The sequence below is a fragment of the Tachysurus fulvidraco genome, chromosome 4 (assembly GCF_022655615.1).
Source record: "Tachysurus fulvidraco isolate hzauxx_2018 chromosome 4, HZAU_PFXX_2.0, whole genome shotgun sequence".
Taxonomy (NCBI): Eukaryota; Metazoa; Chordata; class Actinopteri; order Siluriformes; family Bagridae; genus Tachysurus; species Tachysurus fulvidraco.
In genome coordinates this window covers 11,666,047-11,689,566 of record NC_062521.1, presented here as the reverse complement: position 1 = coordinate 11,689,566, position 23,520 = coordinate 11,666,047, and the positions used below count along the sequence as shown (strand labels likewise).

General features: G+C 41.2%; 2 protein-coding genes across 4 annotated transcripts; both read right to left on the bottom strand.

Moving 5' to 3' along the window:
- Positions 1-795: 795 nt before the first annotated feature.
- Positions 796-18,130, bottom strand: gabrb1 (gamma-aminobutyric acid type A receptor subunit beta1). Of its 3 annotated transcripts, XM_027150233.2 has the most exons (11): positions 18,020-18,123; positions 15,431-16,016; positions 15,194-15,285; positions 15,016-15,083; positions 8,643-8,863; positions 5,612-5,694; positions 2,736-2,870; positions 2,406-2,558; positions 2,161-2,231; positions 1,981-2,049; positions 796-1,882 (listed from the first exon to the last, which is right to left on the bottom strand). In XM_027150233.2, exons 2-11 carry the CDS (start codon positions 15,535-15,537, stop codon positions 1,535-1,537), a joined length of 1,347 nt encoding a protein of 448 aa, XP_027006034.1. In that variant the 5' UTR covers positions 15,538-16,016; positions 18,020-18,123; the 3' UTR covers positions 796-1,534. The 3 variants fall into 3 exon arrangements, with proteins under 3 accessions (XP_027006034.1, XP_047667831.1, XP_027006035.1); XM_047811875.1 differs by having other exon boundaries at positions 1,981-2,231; XM_027150234.2 differs by lacking the exon at positions 15,431-16,016 and having other exon boundaries at positions 1,981-2,231; positions 18,020-18,130.
- A 1,206-nt stretch (positions 18,131-19,336) lies between these two features.
- Positions 19,337-20,064, bottom strand: LOC125141011 (transposon Tf2-1 polyprotein). Its single transcript, XM_047812101.1, is given in 2 exon segments — positions 19,337-19,554; positions 19,557-20,064. Coding segments are annotated over 2 exon segments (726 nt in total).
- Positions 20,065-23,520: the final 3,456 nt, after the last annotated feature.

Here is a 23,520-nt window from a genome sequence, read left to right as displayed (position 1 = left end):
ACACATGCACACGCGCACACACACACACCGTTCTCGTTTACGTACCGGTAGCACATATCCTGATCAGCACGGGAGCACAAAGACCAAAAGCATGACTTCAGTTCACTATGCTATATAAACAGCTTTAATTGTTTTAAACGAGAACAGCATTGCCTTTTTTCAGTTTTTGTTCTCGACCATCAATGTATTTTTTCTTATGTGCATGTATTGTGTATATGTGGTGTTAAATCTGAAAGTGTTCAGAAGTGCTATAACTTTGTGTTCTAGATCATATTTCAATAATTGAGTCTCTCTTATTGGCTTAAAGAGCAGAAGTACAGTTACCTCACTAAGAGTTAATTACATGAATACTCCTCTCCAAGTCAAAGATCGTCGCCGATATACTGGAATGTTCTTCTACTAGCTGCTAGCATGCCTATGCAATATCTAAACTTTTAATGTAGAACATCTTAAAAGCCCAGCTAACTTTGTCATTATGGTAACCTTGAGTTAGAATTGTTCTCTAGAAAAGTTTATTCACTGCATGTTTTCACTCTTTCTGCTTGACCTTGTCAAATATCACAATTTCTATTCAAAGGCACACATCAAGCCTGAAGAAATAACAGCAGGTTGGTTAGATCCTGTCTGCATTTTGGCCTATCTCTTGTTTCTGAGGTGATCCTGGGTACCACACAAGTCACAGTGAACATGTTCAATATAAAGCTACATATATTTAAGAATTGAGGGTTGACTTGACTAGTTTTTACCCTGTGTGAGGAAGGGTATTTAAGTCAAATCATGTGTTTATGAGCATTGTGGTGTCTGTGTCTTTATTTCCTTCAGCCTTTTCAAATGACACAGAGTAAGACTTGGCTTCTTTGCCATGTTAAGTGTATACAATGACACATGGTATTGTTTGTTAGTACAAGAAATTATGGTGACATTTTTTTAAAATACCTGACTTCTTAATTAAAGAAACACACTTTTACACAGGTTTTGTGAAAAGATTTAACATTTGTATATATCCCTGCTGTATTTTCAGCTAATTTCTCATCATGTTGTAACACATGTCCCAGAGCTAAGTGTGGCTACTCTAGTACTACTACTCTAGAGGACTATCTAATGCACAAGTATTTTGTGCACCAAGCATGTATTTGCACATGGGCAAACTCACAAAAAAACTGCAGTGTCCTTTAGGTCTACAATTTACCAAAACAGTGCAAATATTTAAAAGGCTGGTATATATTGTTTATTGGCTAAAACCCTAGTGTCTTACTTTTTAAATGCTGCCTACAGTTGTAGTTGTGGTATTAGTGTTAAGTCTGGGTTATAGTGCATTTTTACACAATTGGATACAGCACCATAACACCCCTATAGTCCATTCTCACATGAAGCAGGGGTGATGAATAGAAAGCGCTAATTAGGATCTAATAATAAGTACATTATCTAGATGACTGTGTAGCTTATATATGGCAGGAGATCAAATTAAATTGCAGATTGAGAAAGCCTGACCAGATCTGATAATTGGAAGCTAAGCTGAGTGCACTTCTGTCCCCTAGTGGACATAGTAAAGCCAGTAGACTAGGTTGAAGAAAGTGTAGGTGATGGGAAAGATGACACGCGACCATTTGTCGAGGGCATTCACATCTGTCAGGTCTGGAATTTTCACCTTAAGCTGAGAGGCCCGCTTCCTCAATCGACCCTTCTTGTGCTTGATTGGCTGCTCGAGGGGAGCAGTCGGCCGACCGTAAAGGTCACAGCCTGTCAGGGGCTTGCGATATTGGATGCTGGCACTGTCATAAGAGAACATGGTATTCCGAGGGTCACCAAGACCACTGAGCATCTCAGCCCCAGTGAGGCGAAGGTCGAGATTAGTAAGGGGAATGTTTCCATGGGCATCCACCTGAAAGAACGGAAGGGGAGTTGGGGTTTAAGATTATGTATAAGTTATGTATGAATATGTTGCACTGCTTTAAAAAGCACACTACTGTAGGTCTTCACCTGGATTTTGTTGCTCTCCAGTCTGTTCTTCTCATTGTTGCTCTTAGCAGCTTTTTCTGCCACTTTCTTCTGTAGGTGAGGACCTCGGCCGAAGAAAATGTAGTTAACAAATGCATACTCAAGCAGGGCAAGGAACACGAAGACAAAGCAGCCCATTAGATATATATCTATGGCTTTTACATATGGGATCTTGGGTAGCGTCTCTCGTAGATGGGTGTTGATGGTGGTCATGGTCAGTACAGTAGTGATTCCTACAGAGATACAGTAAGACTAAATATAACTTGCCTGAGGTTATAAAAGAGAATAAATGGGAATAATACTAAAACATAATTATCATGCAGTCATCAGGTTCTTAAGACTAAATTCATTAACATGCTTTATGTGATTAATGCAACAAGCCATTTGTTGTATTCATACACACACACCTAGGGCAACCCGTGCTGCAGAAGCATCATAATTAATCCAGAAGGAGACCCAGGACAGGATGGTAATCAGGTTTGAGGGCATGTAGGTTTGCAGGATAAAATATCCAATGTTTCTCTTCAGCTTAAAGCTCAGGGACAGACGAGGGTATGACCCTGAATGGGGTGGAGATGAGAGCAATAACTAATATACAGTAATTATAACATGTTTTGATATCTCTAGATATTTTTGAATCCATACTGATCAAATGCTAATCACTTGATACTAAACCAGGAATTCAGTATAGTGTAGGGTTTTTAAGCAAAGAACTTGAGATGTCAGAAGTGCTATACCTGTTGCAAACACCACCTTCTTAGACAAAGTTTTATAGTCAATGATGGAGAACTGTGGCAACTCAATGTTGTCTACTCCAGTCACTGAACTTTCCTCCTGCCAATAAAACTCAATGTCATCTGTGGTATACCCATCTGAGAGAGAGAGAAACAGAGAGAGATAATATTGTATCTGAGAGGACTATAAAAGCTGTTGAAAATATAAGACTGTATAGGTCGGGATACCTTTTGATTCTTTTACTGTAGCAATAGTTACAAACAGTTGCAGCTGACAGCCAGTGGTACCTAATAAACTGCAACTCAGTGTATTTTCATATCTAAGTTTTCAGGGCAGAGCAAAGACAAGAGAGGTGCCAGCCACCCGTTCCCACACTTTCTTGTCTAGGCACTAATTCACTGTGTGATTGCATAGCACTGAATAGTGTGAACAGCTCAGTGAGAACTCCTCATTTAGACTAAGCTGACAGGATTTTCTCTCCCTGCAGATTTCTGCTACTTTTCTAAAAGGGAACACAGAGCTCCAGGACATTACAGTTTAATTACAGAACAGAGACTTTTCTTCACTTTTCTTCATCTTCTGCCGGTAGGAGTGTCCTAGGAAATCATTTAGAGACATAAAGTTTCTTTTCTCTTAGTCTTAAAATACTCATAAGACACAATAACATAGTATAATGGAATATATACATGAAAAAGGTTAGACCTTATGTTGAGACAGACACAAGATACTGTAAATTGTTGTGCATATTTTTTATTCTGTATAGAAATCTAAGCCTACTTCCAAACTGTAGACACCAAAGAAACAAAGAAAGCAAGAGAAATAAAAAAGATCTCACCTCACTCTTGGCTGTAAAGTTAATTAATTAAGTCAATTATGAATAAATCACATTTTGCATAAAGAAGATTAACAAACAGCTTAAATAAAATAAGTGTTCTTTTCCAAACTGCTGGAATGATGAATGTTACTGATGTATCTTGTATGTTTAAAGTTGCGAAAAGAAAGCAGCCACACAACGGCAAATCGCACAGCAAACAACACATCACAACCACTGTTCAGCAGGCCAGCAACAGAACATTTCTTTGTTGTATAACACCCATTAATACCCCAATTGTTTACAAAAAAAATATTTGGTTATTCTTAGAGAGAAAAGCACTCATTCAATATGCTATCTGCACTTTAATGCGAAAAGTATTCAGACACCTGACACAGTAATATTGTTTCTGAAACTGCATTTCGTTTCCCTTTACTGGAACTACTGTAGCTGTCTTTCGGGTTTGAATTAACTGTTGGTTCATTTTCCCACCCCTAAGGAGAACCCTGGCTGTATGAGGCCCAAACCTGTTCCAGCATGACATGTCTCCTGTGCACAAAGTAAGGAACATGAAGACATGGTGTGAGTGGTTGGTGTGGAAGAACTCATAAGTCTTGCACAGTAGCCTAAACCACAGTGAACACTTTTTGTATGAACTGGAACACTGACGTGCCACAGGCCTTTGAACCCTGCAAAGTGCCTAACTGCAATAAAGCTCTTATAGGTGAATAGGAAAATCTACACAGAAAAGCTCCAAAATCTAGTTGAAAGCCTTTCCAGAAGAGTATAGCAGTAATAACTCCGGAATGGGATGTTCTAAAATCATATGTGTTGTCATCAGGTGTGTCCCAAACTTTTGTCCATGTACATAGGGAGTTAATAAAATAGAAGCCTTTACTTTTTCAAATATACATTACAGCACAGTGAAATCTTTCTTCACAAATCCCAACTTTGGAGGTTGGGGTCAGAGTGAAGGTTCAGCGCTGATACAGCACCCCTGGAACAGTGAGGGTTAAGAACCTTCTCAAGGGCCCAACAGTGGCAGCTTGGCAGTGCTGAGGTTTGAACTCTTAACCACTTAAAAACTTGATGCCTTAACCACTTGAGCCACCACTGACCATCTTCTTCTTCTTCTTTCGGCTTTTCCCTTCAGGGGTCGCCATAGTGAATCATCTTTGACCATATGCTGCTTAAATGCAGGCATCTGCTCGTAATTATTAGGCACGTAATTATTATTCAAATTACAAATAATTTGTAGCACTTTTTCAACAGTAGACTTTAAATGTTAAATGTAATGTTAGTTTTTAATCCACAGTTCAAGATAAAAATCTACATTAATTGTATAAAAATCTACATTAATTGTAAATATTGTAAATAATTAAGTTTAGGAAAAGTAGGCCCTCACTGCAGACACCATAAATGCATAAAGAAAGAAAGTGAAAAAGAGAAGATCTCGCCTTAATCTTGGCTGCAATGTTAGTCACTGATGAGGCGTATCTAATAGTTATTTTTAAGATGTTCATTAAGCTATTCACTGAAAACAATTACAGAAGGGAATATAACAACAGTTTCATTTCCATGAAACATTCATTTCCCAAAATTTTCCTAAGAGAAGTTTCATATTTTTGAGATAAAAACTTGTAGGTTATATATAAAAGTATATATTCTAAACTATACTGTATAACGAATACCCAGTGTTGGGTCAAACACAGAAATCTCACAAGTCTGCAGAAAAACTGAATCGAGTTCTTCAAGATGCTTGGAAGACTAGCTGATACCTACTGCACAACAGTGTAAATAAAAGAATTGATATTGTTTTAATTGGTCATCACACTAAATAACTTTCTTTTACAATGTACTTATTTAGAGCAAACTTTCTGATATCCTTAAACTTTTTTATTTTCAAAACCACATTCATCTCAAGACATTTACACAGTTCTGTTTATAATAGAAGAATAGTTATCATGGATCTCAATGAGGCCCGAAAAGCTTTAAAAACTTGACAGTAGGCAGTCAGTTCTTCATATTAGCCTTTGTAGCTCATAGAATTGAACCTATTAGACTTACAGCTCTCAATCTCCAGGGTGCAGTTCTGTTCATCCAGTGGGTATCTCCGCAGGTCCATCATACAGGCTGCTGTTGTAGTTATCCTAGTCAAACAAACACCACTATATCTGAACACAATTCACAACTGAACAAACATGGTTATCCATCAAAAACTGGCATGATGTGAAATATTCAAGTGTGAATGTTTCCTGTATTTACTGATTGTGTTGTTGTTATACATAATATAACTGATAAATAAGCATATACTCAATGTTGTCCCAACATTTACATTCATCTGATATAAATATGCTGCTACCTCAAATAACACATCATATTATTACTAAAGATGCACGTCTCACAGCCCTTCCCTCCTCCATATAACACCCCCACTCCTGCTTTCCATCTCTCTTTCCTGTGTTAGTAATTGCCTTCACACCATCTCAGTCGGTGCTGCTGTCACACTAAAATATCACAAGTTAGATCTTAATTATGGTGCGCTTTAATCAACACTGCAGTAGACATTCATCAATTGACTCTTGCACATAGCAAAACTTTTTTTATAAACAGACTTTTTTTTAGTATTTCAGCTTCAGCTCTAGATGGTTATGGGTATAAAATAAGCCACACTGCTAGACACATAGCACATAGACACCCCTGGGTACCCACACACTAGCTACAACAAATCTGCTATTCCTATGTACTGATTTGTTCAGAAGAACAGAGATAGTTATCTAATCAGTAATAACTACGTACAGACATAGACATACATCAGACACTGTGGTAGACAGTGCCTACACCTCTATTATAAACCCCAGATTTTAATAAAGGCTTGCAATGTATTAAAGCATGCAAACTTTATTATAGATAGATCGATAGATAGATAGATAGATAGATAGATAGATAGATAGATAGATAGATAGATAGATAGATAGATAGATAGATAGATAGACAGTTAATTTCATTTTATTTCCATTATATTCTAATTTGGTTTATTTTAATTGACTTTTTACATGACTTACTACATGTCGTACTGTGTATGATCTCAGTTTGTACTATGGGATTTACATAGGATTTCAGCTTTCAAATACATTTGTTTTGCATGTATTATTTCCGGTAAATTACAATGTACAGAAGGGGTTTATTTCAGTGAATTAATTAAGTACATGCATTGTGATTTACTGCACCCAAGTATCTCCTTAGAATCACCAACTGTGTGTACAAATTAATAAAGTCAATGGGCAGATGTTTGTCTATGTGTGTTAGGTATGACCTTGGGAATATGTGCCATTAGTGTGGCTGAGAGGTCTTCGCTCACCTTATTGTATGCTTCAATACTCAGATTGGAAAGCATGCATGCGGGGGCTTTCTATTTATCCCCCCTCATATTTCTGCCACTGTCTGTCTTTTTACAGGGATCACGACCCCTGTCTATGAAAGAACAAATTTCTTGACTCAAAGTAGTAAGCTTAATGGGGTCTCATATTGATGGGTCAGGGCCAGGAAGTTTGTTCACTCTTGAACAAAAGTGTGTACTAATAGGTAGCCCCTACAGTCCAGAACAAGGGGTTCTACTAAATATAGTCTTGAGACATCTAGGCTTCAGAGTGATGATCTAGTTTCATGCTGAACTTAGAAGAGAGCTCCCTAACAGCAAAACAGGAACTGCAATTCTTTATATTGAAGCTAGACTGATTGAGAATGAGAGAACAGTCATCACAATGTATAGTATAGCAGACATTACTGGCTTCCTGATTTAATCCAGATTGCTTGCTATATGTAGTATTAGCTCCTGTCAAGGACAGTGTCTGCAGCCACAGGGGTGTCCCCTTGGGCCTATTGGAAATAAGGGTCTTCAGAAGTGGGTTATCAGCCTGCAGCTATACTCTAAACATCCTTGTCTCTGCAAAAGCAGCACAAGTACTATCTCTGTGAATGCTTTTTCATAAGAAAAAAAGAACAGGGGATCTGTAGAACCAAATAGTGAGATTGTAAGTGAGAACTACATACTAGGAAACACTCATGAACACAAGAACTTGGGCCTTGTATGTTGAAGGCAGCTTGTTATTTTTAGTATGTACCCTACAGTACTCCTTTAACTTGACAGTGGTTTTTCACTCATCAGATCAATTGCTTATTAATAATACATGAAAGATGTAGGGACCTTTACCATCTAAACAGAGACTGGTAAGTGGCTTGAGTGCACCATCTCCAAATATCTTTCTAGACAGCGCTAAAGTGGATTAGATCATCATTATGCATTGTCATGTGTTATCAGTGATAACTACATGACCCTGGAGCTGAGAAGGTGTGAAATAGAATATCACTGCATGTTGCTGTGCATATAACCACCATGCATTCCTGTCATTTGGATTCCTTATCAAGCAGGTTCCAGGGTATGACAAAACTATTTATAAAAAGTTGATTATATATTCATATCATATTTTAAATAGCTAGCACCTTAGTTATTATTTGTTATACTGTATATGACACACAATTACACAAATCTGTGGCAAGTTTTAGTTTACTGATGATATAGAAATTTCCATTAGAGGAATAATGCAAGAATGCAGTTAAATATTTTTCAACATTTCTCCTTTATGTATAGTGTTATGTATGCAATTACTCCTGAACTGAACCTTTTTTTTTACTATTAATGTCTTAACAATATGTAAAAAGTATGTAATGAGGAAATTACCTCTTTTTTTTTTTAACAAATAAAATTTCTTTCTTATTTTATTGACCTTATAATATTAACTACACAAATACGAGAAAAAACTCCATATGACATGATCACCTTGAAGAGAGCTTGCTTAAGTAGGGCAAAGGCAGCTTCATCAATCAGCAGTATGCAAGAACCATACAAACTCTAAGACTCTCACTAAATCCAAAAATGAAACATTGGGCAAGCCAGGGGAATACTGCTTGAACTAGAACGCTCAAATACAAACACTCCAAACACAGAGATAAAGAGACCCTATTAAGATTACTTAAAAATAACTGACCTGAACATAGCCAGTATAGCAGTTTGTTCAGTAAACTCTCCTCCACTAACCTGATGCCATAGAGCACAGTTCCATCTGGATGCAGCCGAATCATGCGGTTTTTGACAGTGACACCATGAACGAAAGATTTCTTGTCATTTATGAAGTAAGTGTCAGGCACCCAGAGTTGATCTGCCACACGGTTATCCAGCGTCAAGTTCAGAGGAATCCCTGTGTAGGACAGGCGTTTATCACGCCATGATTGCTGGAAATACATGGTGATGGTGTAGTCCTGGAGCAAAGGCACACACATTTGGTTTTATATTACAAAAAGTTTTTACCCCTAAAATAGATAACCTGACCACCTATGCTTTATATTCTATGAAACTAGTAATCAGAATATACATGCTAATCCATACCTGTTTCAATGTATTTTGTTTTTAATTCAGATGAACAACACAATGGATTTCACTTCAGTGACACTCACAGATTTTCACACATACTTCACACATATTTGACCCTTGATATTTATTTTTACAGCCTTTGGCAATATCCCTTAACCAGGGCAACTTACATTTTATCTCATTTTATACAAATAAGCCATTAAGCTTCCACATCCCCTGTCACACGGAGCTGTCTAATCCCTAAATGCATGTTTCACTCAGAAATTATCAAACGTCAGCTTGACTAACACATCTAGTTTGAAACTGTTTTCTAATTTGCATATTTCAGCCACTTGCCACTTAGTGGTTTCTCACTATAATGGGTGACTGTTATAATGCAGACTGTTCTTGATTTTATACAGATATGTTTTTATGTATAATCCTGTTGTAATTCTTTGTTGTATTTCCTTCACAGTGTTCTGGGGAAACTGGATTTCTGCCCTTTTGCAACATTTCTCTTTGCCAATATCAGGTATTGGGTTTATATTTTATTCTAAACTGGCAAATGCAAAGGATTAAAAAATAAATAGAGATCATAGAGATCATTTGTGGAAGTGCATACAGGTCTTTAAGAATGGCCCTGGGTAATGTTTCTGAATCCACTGAAAATGTTTGAACTGAATTCTGCTGAACTGGAGAGGAAACTCCTGCACTCCCTCCTCTTTTACTTTATCTGTGCTGCCCCCCCCCCCCCCCCACACACACACACACCATAAACTACATACCACACACAATATATAGAAGTTTGCAGATTAAGAATATGCTTATACCAGCAATTCAGAGCACACCTTAGGGGTTAAAAAAGTTTCTGAAAACTTATTGATTGTTGGAGTTCAAGTCATGTAGGGCACCTGAAATAATTCAGGGTTGCACTGCATTGCTTTGCATGCAATGGTTCAATTTTTGCATCATACAATAAATCCTCATGCTTACTATTAATAAATGACTATGAGAAACAGCCAAACATGTGCTCTGTAATCCCAAACTATTGCCATATTTGTATAGCTAATCCTCTAACACAACAATGTGTAATAAAAATATTATGCTTGCTGGTCAGATCCAGCTAGAGCCGCATGCACCTATGATCCTCAAATGGTCAACACATTGCCTATTGCCTTGGTAGAGATGGTCATTTGTTACAGGGCACACTAGCACACAACTGGCCTTAAAATGTACTATATGCCTTTCTTCCCCTAATGCTGATTCTTCTCAGAATTTAGCAATGAAGCCACAGAGTTGTTGTTACAGTGATTTACCAACTGAGGAACAATCCTGAACACAAAAATCCCTACTCATATACCCATAGACAGAATCCTGACAATTAAGACCTCCCAATCACTAAAATATGAACCTTTCTTTGAGGACTGCTTGACAACAACAAGTCACTGTCTACACTAAAGGCATAGGTGATGGCCACTACTCAATATCACATTAGATAGCATCTTCTTGGGGGCTTTCAATATTGTTTAGAACCTTTCTGACAGGGGCAAGTCTCTACTAGCTCAAGGTGGGATTTCCTCTTTGTGTTGGTATTCCTAAATGAGTTCTGTTCAAAATCATATGACCCAATTTTACATAACAATCTAATGATAAAAAAATCCATGAAGGTCAAGACACAGATTATTCGTTGTTGTGCCTTATATGCACCAAGAGTTAGTATTTAGGCCATCCAATCTTCATACCAACTATTCATAATAGGAGAAAAACATTAGGGGCCCCATTAGAAAGTGGACATCACCATGTTCTATAGATGGGCCACTACACTGACATGACACTCCATTAGCTTAGTCTTTCTGCAACCTGGCCATCACTTTGAAAGCTTTGAAAAATGACATAAAATAAAGTTACTTATAAATTAGTTGTACTGTTCCTTTGGCCTATTATTCTAAAAACAATTTGAGACAATTCTTGCTTATTTGACATATTTGATTAGAATAACCTGGCTCCTCACAAGATACTTTGGGTAGGAGCCCTACAAATACTGCAGTGTACCTTTTCATGACTTATTTTCACTGCAACCATCACAGTAAGGACACCACACCTCTATTAGACACAAGCCAACTAGAAAGTTACAGATAAGGGTCCCAAAATGGTGAAGCCATCAAAAACACAACACACAGACCAATAGTTTCAACATCATAGAAAACAAAAATTTTAAAGCTCTGTTGTCTTGTAAAGGATGAAGACCTAGGTCTTTCTCCTGAGAAAAGCTCTTTGTGCTCAATGCACCACGAAGCCTGATTTTCAAACACTAGTATTGTGCCATGTGTTGAGATTTGAGTGAGTGAGTGACATGACATACGGCTAAGTATGGTGACCCATACTCAGAATTTGTTCTCTGCATTTGACCCATCCAAAGTGCACACACACAGCAGTGAACACACACACACCGTGAACACACACCCGGAGCAGTGGGCAGCCATTTAGTTGGGGGGTTCGGTGCCTTGCTCAAGGGCACCTCAGTCGTGGCCGGCCCGAGACTCGGTGTAAGCAGTGTACAGTAACAACAAATGCTGGATTCTCTGAGGGTAGGAGAAAAGGTTTCAAAATAACTCAAACTTCATCTTCTTAAAGCTACAGTCAACAAATGACTCTTGTCAAGAGAAATGAGCTATTGGACATGCGCATGGATTCTCATCTAGTGACCTGGATTATCAGCTACCACACATGTTGGTATCAGTATGTGAAGCTGCAGAACACCATCAGCCAAGGTGGATAATATGGGCAATTATAAGTATCTGTAAGTCCACATAGACAACAAGCTGGAGTGGACCAAGAACACTGACAAGAAAGGTGTCTGACAGGTGAGGTGTCTGAGAGAAGAATGCTGAAGATGATCCGTCCAACCTACTTTGATCAAATGGAGCTGGCTATTCGGTAGTACCTCAAGTAAAAAAGGCTACAGCGGGGCAGAGCTTTTTCTCACAGAGACCCACAGTTATGGAACAGACGTTCAATTAGTGTTCGGGACTCAGACAAAGTCTTAGTATTTAAGTCCAGGCTAAAAACATATTTGTTTAGTCTAGCTTTTTATGAATAGCCTTTCTTAGGTAAAGGAGTAGGAATGGAGGGTTCATGGGCATAGAGTGTTTGGTGAACTAGGATGTCTGGATGCTGTCGGCTTACCACCCTCGCAAGTCGCTCAGGTCTGCAGACTGTGGACTGGTGGGACGCTTTACATCCCAGGAAGCCTTTAGTTATGCTGTCATGGCTAGTCTTGCCGGAGTCCCTGTCTGCACTTTGCACATAATTTACATTGCCCATAACCTGATTACAGTCATACCTAACAATTTTTCTCTCTCTGGAGTCTCGTCGCACTGTGGCACCTTGCCAGGGATTGATCTGCATGGTCAGCCAGTGTCTCATGAGATTGTTGTGTATGAAGCAGACCGGAGACTGTCTAGCCTTCTTTTAATGTTGTGTCAATCAGCTGTATGGCCTGGCCTTATCTTTATCATTATCAGGTCTGTGCTGAAGTCAGAGTTTACGATGACCCATTAGGAGCTCTCGGTTGCACTATTATAAACTGTTGTAGAAAGGACATTATGTACATTTACACAATTTACTGTAGAGTGTCACCCAAATAAGGATGGGTTCCCTTCTGAGCCTAGTTCCTCTCAAAGTTTCTTCCTCATATCATCTCAGGGAGTTTTTCCTTGCTGCCGTCGCCTCTGGCTTGCTCATTAGGGACAGGGATAAATATATAGTATTTTAAGTTTTAAGTTAATCTTTTTTAAACTTTAATTGTATATATTTATTTATATATTTTATCCTCATTTTTTCTTCTTCTTCTTATTATAATATATTTATTTCTTTTTCTCTCTCTTCTGTTTCCAGACTTCTGTAAAGCTGCTTTGAGAAAATGGGAAATTGTTAAAAGCACTGTACCTAAATAAATTGAATTGAATTGAAGAAACTTCTCAGTATCCTTGATAACGTGTCACACCCCCTGCATGCAACACCAGAGTCCTACCAGAGCACGTTCAGCCTTAGACTGAGACCACAGAGGAACCACAGAACACCACAGGAGGTCTTTCCTACCAGTGGCCATCAAACTCTGTAAGTCCACCCCTTTCAGTAGGGAGCAGAGCTGATGCAATAAACACTTGGTGTTATGTAAAAATATTAATATTTGCATTACTATCATACCATATTCAATATCATATTGTGTGCAATATTATCTTAATTCTCAAGCACTATTTTTAAAAAAATATAAAACATACTTCATTTATATTCATTCATATTCTACCGCTTTATCCGAACTACCTTGGGTCACGGGGAGCCTGTGCCTATCTTAGGCGTCTTTGAGCATCAAGGCAGGATACACCCTGGACGGAGTGCCAACCCATCGCAGGGCACACACACGCTCTCATTCACTCACACACACTACGGACAATTTTCCAGAGATGCCAATCAACCTATAGTACCATGCATGTTTTTGGACCAGGGGAGGAAACCGGAGTACCCAGAGGAAACCCCCAGGGACGGGGAGAACATGCAAACTCCACACACACAAGGCGGAGGTGGGAATCGAACCCCGACCCTGGAGGTGTGAGGCAAACGTGCTAACCACTAAGCCCCCCTCATTTACGTATATTTGATTTATATTTATTTTTCTTGTCTACTTTGAAGCAGTCTCTGGCAAAATATTTATTTTCCTGTGTTGCTGTACAGAGAGAAGACAGAATACAGTGCTGAGAGAGTTAAAGAGCTCTGAAGAAACATCTAGGATTGAATGTCTATGTCCACATTTTTTCTACAATCCACAAAATGGGCCTTAGACTAAGCCTGAGAATTTGTCTTCAATCCAGCATTATTCGGGGGAAAGGGATGTAGGACTTTGAACATTTCTAATTCACTTATTCACAAAATCTGGATTTTTAGATGATGGTAAATGTATAAATGATTCTATCCATTATAAAAATGCTGACCTAGTTAGTATGTCAGTATCACTGTTTTGCTTAAAATTCTAATAACAAAATTTAGTGAATTCCCAGCTATTAAACAGTGGCAGAACTTGGTAAGCTCTATGAACATACTTCGCGTTACATTTCCAACCTTTACAGCCTGTTACTATTCTTCCAGAGATAAGAAGGCAAGAACTTTATACTGAGCAGTATTCATTTAAAAAAAATTTATTATTTTACTTTTTGTAAAGTAAATATATAATAGGTACAAAGCTATGAAGCTTATCATAAATACATATCATGGTATGTGATGTAGTTTCAACCAGAACTAATCCCATTAAACAATTTATCAACTTGAACACAAATCAAACAGAATATCATTTTAAAGCAATTTTTGAAAATAATATAAAGCATATGTAGTCTAACATCAAGCCACAGCTGTAGATGAGCTGTTCTTCCTGGGTCCTTCCTGCAAAGCCAACATTTACTCTAAAATAACTAATGGATGACCTCCTTCATGGAAATGGCTCTGTTCAGACCTCTATCCATAATTCACTAGGACGTCTTTTTTCCATCATGGGATGACGAGACACCTTGTCAGAACAAAAATATACCTATGGCCTACACAGTCAAAGAGCCAGAGCACCTCAAAGACCCACATGCCAGAATATTATTGATCAGAGGACATATACTAAAAGTACAGAAATAAAACCAAACAATATTTTTTCCTATATCATTAACAGCAGGCTCTAAAACACTATTGAAATCTCAATGCACCACCATAATCATATATGATGTTACCTTATAATATTAACTCTAAATCAGTAACAATATCATGTATTTAAACATACTGAAGACTGATTTAACTGTGACTATTCTCTATAGCTTATAGCTATGATACAAGTTACTGTATGCATGTTTAAAGTATTGCTGTATTTGTGCTGGACCCCAGAGACAGACTACACAGCCACTAACATGTACCATACAGTCCTCGTGAAAACACACAGATATAAGTCAATAAACAGAGACAAACCTCCTGTAATAATGAACATCCAGGAATATTCTGAGGGTCTGTGCACTACTGCGTTACTCACCATGTTCACCTCAGACACCATGTCGATACTGGAGATGTCAATACTCATCCCGACGTCAACCGGAGGACCTGCGAAACGTAAGCCATCAAATCTGTAACACCAAATCATCATTTCTCACTGCACGATAAATGGCCCCCACATCCACAGGGCTTTTACCTGTGCTAAACAAGTTCATTACCTCCAAAATCCGGCCTGAGCCGAATGTCGTAGCCTTTAAGCAGTTTGTCCACGGTGACTTTGACATACGACATGTTGCTGGGCTCATTAACCCTACAGAAAAACAAAGTGATGTTGGATTCAGTGAGCTCAGAGTCAAATGTGTGTGTGTGTGTGTGTGTGTGTGTGTGTGTGTGTGTGTGTGTGTGTGTGTGTGTGTGTGTGTGTGTGTGTGTGTGTTTACGGTAGCGAGTCTTACCTGTGTGATATCGGAGTGCGGCCGAGTGTCACGGCCATCAGCACGGGCAGAAACAGCAGGGCTGCTCTCCAGCACCCTCCAGCCCTGCACCCTCCAGCCCTGCACATCGCGCACAGACAGGCAGCTCACACCGCCCCAACTTCCAAAACGGTCCCTCAGCTTCAAGCACGCAGTGATGCACGCACGTCGACGTGTCTAGCATAAATTTGGAAAACAAGAAAAGACGAGCTGATCTAAAAAAAAGCGAAGCCCAGAGATGGTAGTGCGCCAGAATCGCCGATAGAGCCGCCGGTGTTGAGATCGTAGAGACGCAGCGCAAGAAGTGCATCAGTATGCCGGTCAGATCCCATTGTGCTCCAAGCGCTCCGGCAAGCCGAGAAGTGCAGTAAACAGCAATGTTCGCCTTCTCTCTCTTGTCTAATCGTCACTCCTGTCCGAGGTGTCGCACGCCTCACTAAATGCGCTTATTCTGGTTATTGATGGAGCCGCACGAACTCTTTTCGCGCCATTTCTAAATTGGCCACGCGTCACGCGACTAAATTAGTCGTTTCCAACCCGGTAAACGAATAAAAATCTCACGCCCCGCCTGTCGAAAAACAAAACATTAATAACTCTTGGATGCATGAATGAGGAGAGATTATTATTTCTCATGTAGACTGCCGTGTAGGGGATTAGGTGATGTGTGTATATAGATGTTTAAGTTCATTAACATCAATTAATTCATCGCCTCTGATAGACAGCATTTAAAAAAAAAAATCACACCCTCTTCCACCTCTCCGAAAAACCAGCTTAGAGCTACTACTCAGTCCATTAGTCTATTCCTTAACACACGTGTTGCTGCAACTCTTGTCCTCCGAATCGTTTGACTAAGACAGAGAAGACACATCATATCCCCTCTAGGGAGTATAACTGAAACCACCATTGTATTTAACCCGTCACAAATGTTTCCCAGTAGGAATTAGTTATTGCTTTATATCTTGTTTATGTACCCAGAGGCTTTAGACAATTCAGCATTTGGCAGACGCAGTTATACAGGGGACGTCATTTATCTTATTCATACAACCGAGGATAAAGTGCCTTAGTGGTTGAAGGCTTCAAACTCATAACCTCCGAGCAGTAGTTTAACGCCTGAACCACTGAGCTACCAACTGTTTTTAGACCATCTATATATGAGAAATCTAGTATCATATATTAGACCATCTAGTATCTAGTGTATATATATTAAGGTGTTGGGCTACCAATCGGAAGGTTGTGAGTTCGATCCCACCAAACTGCCATTGTTGGGCCCCTGAGCAAAGCCCTAAACCCTCAATGCTCAGTTGTGTATAAAAAAATAGATAATGTAAGTCTATCTGTATAAGGGCATCTGCCAAATGCTGTAAATGTAAATCCTGGTAATGCAGTCTGAACTGATGCCCCTGTGCTCTTTTACAGTTCAAGAGTGCCATCCTCTGTTGTATCTACAAACTAGCATATTTACTATTTAAATACATTTAGCTCACCTTTGTACCACAAATGACTGAAAAAATAATATCATCTTATCTTAATTTTCGCATCATTCCTCCGACTTTTAACTTTTTAATCAGCTGGAAATAGAGTAATTCATGCGCAATTTATTCTATTTATATCTGATGACTCAAATAGTGTAGCGTCTGTGGTTACTGATAAAGTGTCTCATGAAAGTTTCAGCATTCTATGTGAGTAGATCGAGAAAAGGAAAGAAATATAAATCTTGCTGTTTATATTTCTTCTTGCTTCTACATATCCTATATCATGTCATATTGTGTTTTAATCTCTAGGGGGCTCCTTTGCCAAAGGAATAGACTTTATTTCATTCTATTAATCTAGTATTATCCCAAAGATTTGGGAGAAGGAAACTGAGATTATGGAGTGAACAATGTCCATACATCAGAAATGCTTGTGCATTATGGTGTCCTCGTGGTTGAGAAAAAATGGAGACAAGTGTGTTTTCCTTTACTAATGCCAGAATCTACTAGGCTAGTGTCAGAATTGAAACATTTTGGTTTCAAAATGTTGCTGAAACCCGGCCCTCATTTAATGACATTAACTTTGCACAATGTGACATGTAACACACTTGCTATGTTGAACACAAACGAACAAAGGTAAACTATATGACCAAAGGTTTGTGGACATCTAAGCACCACAGTAAATATGCTTGTTAAACATATTACAAAAATAACGAGGTGGGGATTTGCCCATTATTGGCTAGGGATTTGCCCAATGCCAATCAGTTTAGAAAGTGTTTTTTGTTTGTGCGATTAAAGAAATCACAGTTGTACAGTTGCCTCCAGGTAATTTATAGACTTGAAATGTTTCAGTACCTTGCCTCCAAAAGGGATGATAAAAAGGAAGTATCATTTTACATTTACAAGTCAGTTAACAAATGCTTCAGTTTTGTTTTCTTTACATAAACACATATGGCAAAAACTGGCAAGAAAAGTAATTACACTGAGGTTACACTTAAAAATATGAGTGAGGAAGAATCACAAGTGGAAAAGGAAGAGTGCATGGATGGCTGTGTGCTGAAGATGAGCTCCACAGAGGAGGAGCAGAAGCATCAGTACTTACAGTGAAATCACTCCAGGTATTTAACTGCTGAATTAATTAATTTTGCTGCTTAATCACAGTTTTAGTCTCATTTTTAATTTTTTTTACACAACCCCCGAATCGAGACTTCGCAGTGAAATGGAGTTCAAGTTCATGCTTTATAGGAAACAGGTGATTGAAAGCAGCTGGTGGTGTAATCATGAAAGAAGCGGTGGTTTGTGGGAGATGTAGTTCGGAAGCCACTAGAACTCGGGTGAAGGTTTCCTCTGGTGGCGGTCGGGACACGAGGCAGGTGCTTCATTCATAACAGAGCCTTCCCCCTGCGAGCGGCTCCCGAAGCGAGGATGTGTGCGCCGTTGGGCCACCCGCAAGTTTGTCTGGATGGGCCTGGTGAAACTCAGCGGTGAGTGAGGGGTCCAGGATGTCTCATGCCTTCACCCAAGAGCGTTTCTCCGGGCTCCCAGTACATAAGATATTTGAGCTGGCCGCATCGGCGCCTGGGATCCAGAATGCTGCGGACCTGGTACGCCTCCTCATCACCGATCAGCAGAGGTGGTGGTGCTGGTGGGTTGGTGGTCTCCTACTGCTCCGTTCATGTTTCCAGCGAAACATGAAACGTCGGGGAAATACGGTACGTGGGTGGCAGCACCAAGCGGTCACCTGTTTGACGATCTTGAAGGGACCCACGAACCTGGGGCTGAGCTTTTTGCATGGAAGGCGGAGCCGGATGTTGCGGGTGGATAGCCATTGGCGTTCTGTTTGGCCATTGGCTTGTGGATGATATCCCGAAGTGAGGCTGATATTGATGTTTAAGTGCTTGAAGAAAGCCGTTCACACTCGGGAGGTAAACTGTGGTCTTCTGTCCGAGACGATGTTTTCAGGTAGGCCGTAGAAACGGAATGCATAATTAAAGAGGGTTTCTGCAGTCTCAAACGCCGTGGGGAGCTTGGGTAAAGATATCAGGGGGCAGGCTTTGGAGAACCGACCCCGACGGAGAGGATGACAGTGCAATTGTCTGATTTGGGCAGATCAGTGACGAAATCGATGGATATGTGGGACCAAGGTCGCTGTGGCGTAGGCAGTGGCTGCAACAAACCGGTGGGAAGCTGATGCGATGCTTTTGAGGTGTTGCACACAGTACATTTCCTGATGAAGTTGCTGATGTTGCCAGACAGAGAGCGCCACCAGAACTTGTTTTGAGCCAAGCTGGCTGTGGCTGAGATGCTGGGGTGACAGGAACTAGGCGAGGCGTGCAGTAGCTGCAGCAGGGTCGAACATAGATTTTCCCGCACATAGACCTTGGTGGCGGGACAGTCATTGGGAGGCAGAGAGATTGCGTTAGCCTGAGCGATCTGTCATGATGTCCCATTGAATGGGGCCGATGATCTGGCTTTCGGGGATAACGGGCTCTGCCGGAGAGCTTACGTCAGGTTCACTGTCAAGACGGGAGAGTGTGTCGGCCTTAATATTTTTCGATCCGGGTCTGTACATCACTGTAAAATGGAGGCGTGTGAAAAACATGGCCCATCGTGCTTGGTGAGGGTTCATCCGTTTAGCCGAGCATAGGTATTTTTGTGATCCGTGAGGACCGTGAACGGGTGCTGAGCGCCCTCTAGCCAGTGCCGCCACTCCTCGAAGGCTGCCTTCATAGCCAGTAGCTCTCGATCCCCCACATCATAGTTGCATTCAGTGGGAGACAGTTTCTTGGAAAAGTAAGCACACGGGAACATCTTATTAGCCGGACCTTGTCGCTGGGAGAGGACTGCTCTGATGCCAGTCCTGGAGGCGTCAACCTCAATCACAAACGGCCGACCTGGGTCAGGGTGGTGCAGGATGGGCGCTGTGGTGAAGCGCTCCTTCAATAGGTGAAAGGCTCTGACTGCCTCCGGTGACCATACGAGACAGGACAGTGCCTTCCTTATCATAGACGTGAGGGGGGCTGCAATCATGATGAAACCCAAGATGAAGCGGCGGTAGAAGTTAGCAAACCTGAGGAAGCGCTGCAGCTCCTTAACGGTTTGGGGTCGGGGCCTTCTCCTCACCGCCTCCACTTTCAAGTCATCCATGACCCCCCGGCTGAGATGACATACCCCAGGAACGACGTGGAGGTCTTGTGGAACACACATTTTTCGGCTTTGGCGTAGAGCTGATGTTGAATCAGGCGCTTTAGTGCGGCTCTCTCGTGCTGTATATGCTCCTCAATCGACTCGGAATAGATCAGGATGTCGTCGATGTACACAATCAACCCACCGATCCAGCATATCTCGGAAGACATCATTAATGAAGGATTGAAACATGGATGGACTGTTAGCAAGGCCGAACAGCACAACCAAATATTCATAGTGACCAGACTGCATGGAGAAGGCGGTTTTCAACTCGTCCCCCTCTCATATATGGATCAAGTTGTACGCGTTGCATAAGTCCAATTTTGTAAAGAACCTGGCCTTGCGCAGCTGTTCCAGGGCCGAGGGGACAAGTGGGAGCGGGTAGCAAAATTTTACAGTGATCTCGTTCAGCGCTCGATAATCAATGCATGGGCGGAGGCCCCCGTCTTTCTTCTTTACGAAGAAAAACCCGGATGACGCCAGCAACACAGAATGCCGGATGAATCCCTTCTTTAGCCCCTCCTCAATATATTTGTTCATGGCTTCGGTTTCTGGCTGGACAACAGGAAGATTCTGCCCTTGAGCGGCGTGGTATTGGGAAGCTGCTCGATGCAGCAGTTGCTGGACCGGTGAGGGGGTAGCTTGGTGGCCTTGACCTTGCTGAATGCCTCCCTGAGATCGTGATATTCGGCCGGAATGTCGGGAGTGACCGGGGTGCTGGATCTGGCAGTTGCGGCATATAGTGGCAGGAGTGCTTCGGAGGACTGACATCGTCGAGCGCACGTCTCGTCCCAGGTGATGATCCGTGGTTCTCTCCACGAGATGACCGAGTTGTGGAGGCTCAGCCAAGGCAAACCTAGGATCATGGAGTGATGAGGAGATGTAATGACATGAAACTGAATAGCCTCGCTGTGCCAGGGGCCCACTTGTAATTTGAGTTTCTTGGTGACAAATCTTATCCGTCCCTCTCAGAGAGGCCGGCAGTCGATGGCCTCCACTGGCAAGGGAGAAACGAACTCGTTTAGTGGGATGGCATTCTCTCCGAAAGAATTCCACAGAAACGAAATTCCCAGCGGCCCCAGAATTGATGAGAGCCTCCAGATCGATGCTTCTACCCTGCACCATCAGGCGTACGCCGAACCGGGCGCAGCTCTGAGTTCGAGCGGCGAAAGTGGTCACACTCACGAGCATGCTCTGCTTCCTGTTTGGACTAACAGGGCAGAATGACGGATGGTGTCCGGGGTTGCCGCAATATAAGCAAAGCTAGAGATGAATACGACGCACTCTCTCATCTGCAGTGCGATGAGTGGAGGCGTGGCATATGGGACCGGGCTTCTCGGATGGCGGACAGCGCGTGGGTGAACGCCACGCTCTGATCAGATTATCTGTTTGGATGGACAGGTCCATGAATTCCGACAGGTCCCTTCCCTCATCACGACAGGCGAGTTCAGCTTGCAGATCTTGATTCAAACCCTTGCGATAGAGTAGCTTGAGGGGTCTCTCCTCCCAGCCCGCCTGGGCTTCGAGTGTGCGAAATGCTAGCACGTACACCGCGGCGCTGCGTCTGCCCTGGGAAATGCTCAGCAGGTGCTCCTCAGCACTCTCTCCTCTGGCGGAATGTTCAAACATGCTGTGGAACTGGGTGAGGAAGTGATTGAAGGAGGCGAATGCGGTGCCGTCCTCCTTCCACACCGCAGTAGTCCATTCTAGAGCCATTCTGGTGAGTAATGTGCATATGAGGGCTATGCGGCTGCCATCCGTGGGGTAGAGAGAAGGTTGTTGTGTCACAAACAGCGAACACTTCATCAGGAAATCTCTGCATCTCGCTGGATCCCCCTCGAATTTCTCCGGGAAGGGGAGTCATGGACCTGTAGCTGCGGAGAGACTCTGTAGACCTCGCAGGGCTGAAACGAGTTCACCTGTGAGCCCGGTGAGCAGCTCCGTCGAAAACGGCGAGACAGCGGCTGGATCACTTTGTGGCAAAGTCTTCTGTAATGAAGCGTCATGAGATGGAGGATCCATTTGCATGCTCTTTAATTCAAGCTCAAGGTACAACAGGCTTAGGTCAGAATCAGCAAACACTATATCGAAGGTGAGGCAAAAATCAGAAACGGTAATACAGGCAGGAGGTCGTGGCAGGCGGCAGACAATCATAGAACGGAGCAAAATCAAAACAGAGTCAAAAACCAGGAATACACAGACAGAAAACCGCTCAGACCGATAGCAGAGGCAAATCGAGACTTCGCAGTGAAATGGAGTTCAAGTTCATGCTTTATAGCATACAAGAGATTGAAAGCAGCTGGTGGTGTAATCATGACAGAAGCGGTGGTTTGTGGGAGATGTAGTTCGGAAGCCGCTTAAACTCGGGCGAAGTTTCCCTCTGGTGGCAGTCGGGAGATGAGGCAGGTGCTTCATTCATAACAATAGCAAATCTACCCACCTGCATATATCAGACCATAGAAGGAAACAAGAGAACCTGATCCCTATATTTTTTCTTCTGGGCAGCTTATAAACAAGGGAAGAACAAATAAAACTCTGCACCTTAGCTGAGGATTAAACCCAAGCACCAAGAGGTGGTAATATTACCCACTGCACCACTATATCACTCTGTTTTATTGTTTTGTTTTTTTGTTGTTGTCCTTTACATCTCTTAACAAAAAAGCTACCACACAATAATCCAAACAGTTTCTTTCAGATACCTGACTGAAACATTTGCTATAATACTGTCTTCTAGCAAATAGAAGATATGCTATTTAATTTATGTGCTGGGATGGAAAATCATTAGCCTGAGCACCTGGCACAAACACATTTTATATTCACTTAGTTTTTGTGATTTAGACACAGTTTCAATCTTTGAAACTAGACAGAAAACATATTTGTTTAGTCAAGCTTCTATTAAGAGCTCCTCCAATACATATACTGTATCTGGAGACATTCTGTTGGAAAGTTTTGGTAAACTGGGATGTTTGGATGCTGTTTTCAGGTTTTTTAACAGTGGAGTGGTAGGTTGCTTACTGCCCCAGGATGCCCTTATGCCTTCGGGTACTCCCTTTTAGTTCCACTGTCATAGAGTTCTGCTAGAGTCCCTGCTTGGCATTAGCACAATAGGCCTCATTTGTCAAGCTGGATATGAAGAGTTAATTCACTTTTATATATGGATCATACTGTCAAGTTTAAATAGCTTGTGCATTTTTTGTTACACAGAAATATAATAAAACTTTTGTGAAACTGAGTCAAATTAATGTGAAAAAACATTAATAGCATTAAATAAAGTAATATTAAATACATAAAAATGTAGAAAGCAAGCCAAAATAAATCCTAAATTAAAACAAATAAAACCACTCATTCGGTTACGAGTGTTGCTGTTTACAAAGATGGCAGGCTTAGGCAGTGTATTAGCCAGTTCCATTTGTCCAT

Bases quoted from the DNA above. Each gene is read 5' to 3' on its own strand.
- gabrb1 (XM_047811875.1), bottom strand. From the start codon at position 15,537: ATGTGCAGGGCTGGAGGGTGCAGGGCTGGAGGGTGCTGGAGAGCAGCC. The intron at 2,871-5,611 runs GTAAGTCTAATA...TCTCTCTCTCAG, and splicing joins CACCCTGGAGATTGAGAGCT to ATGGGTATACCACAGATGAC. The intron at 2,559-2,735 runs GTATAGCACTTC...CACCCCATTCAG, and splicing joins GAAGGTGGTGTTTGCAACAG to GGTCATACCCTCGTCTGTCC.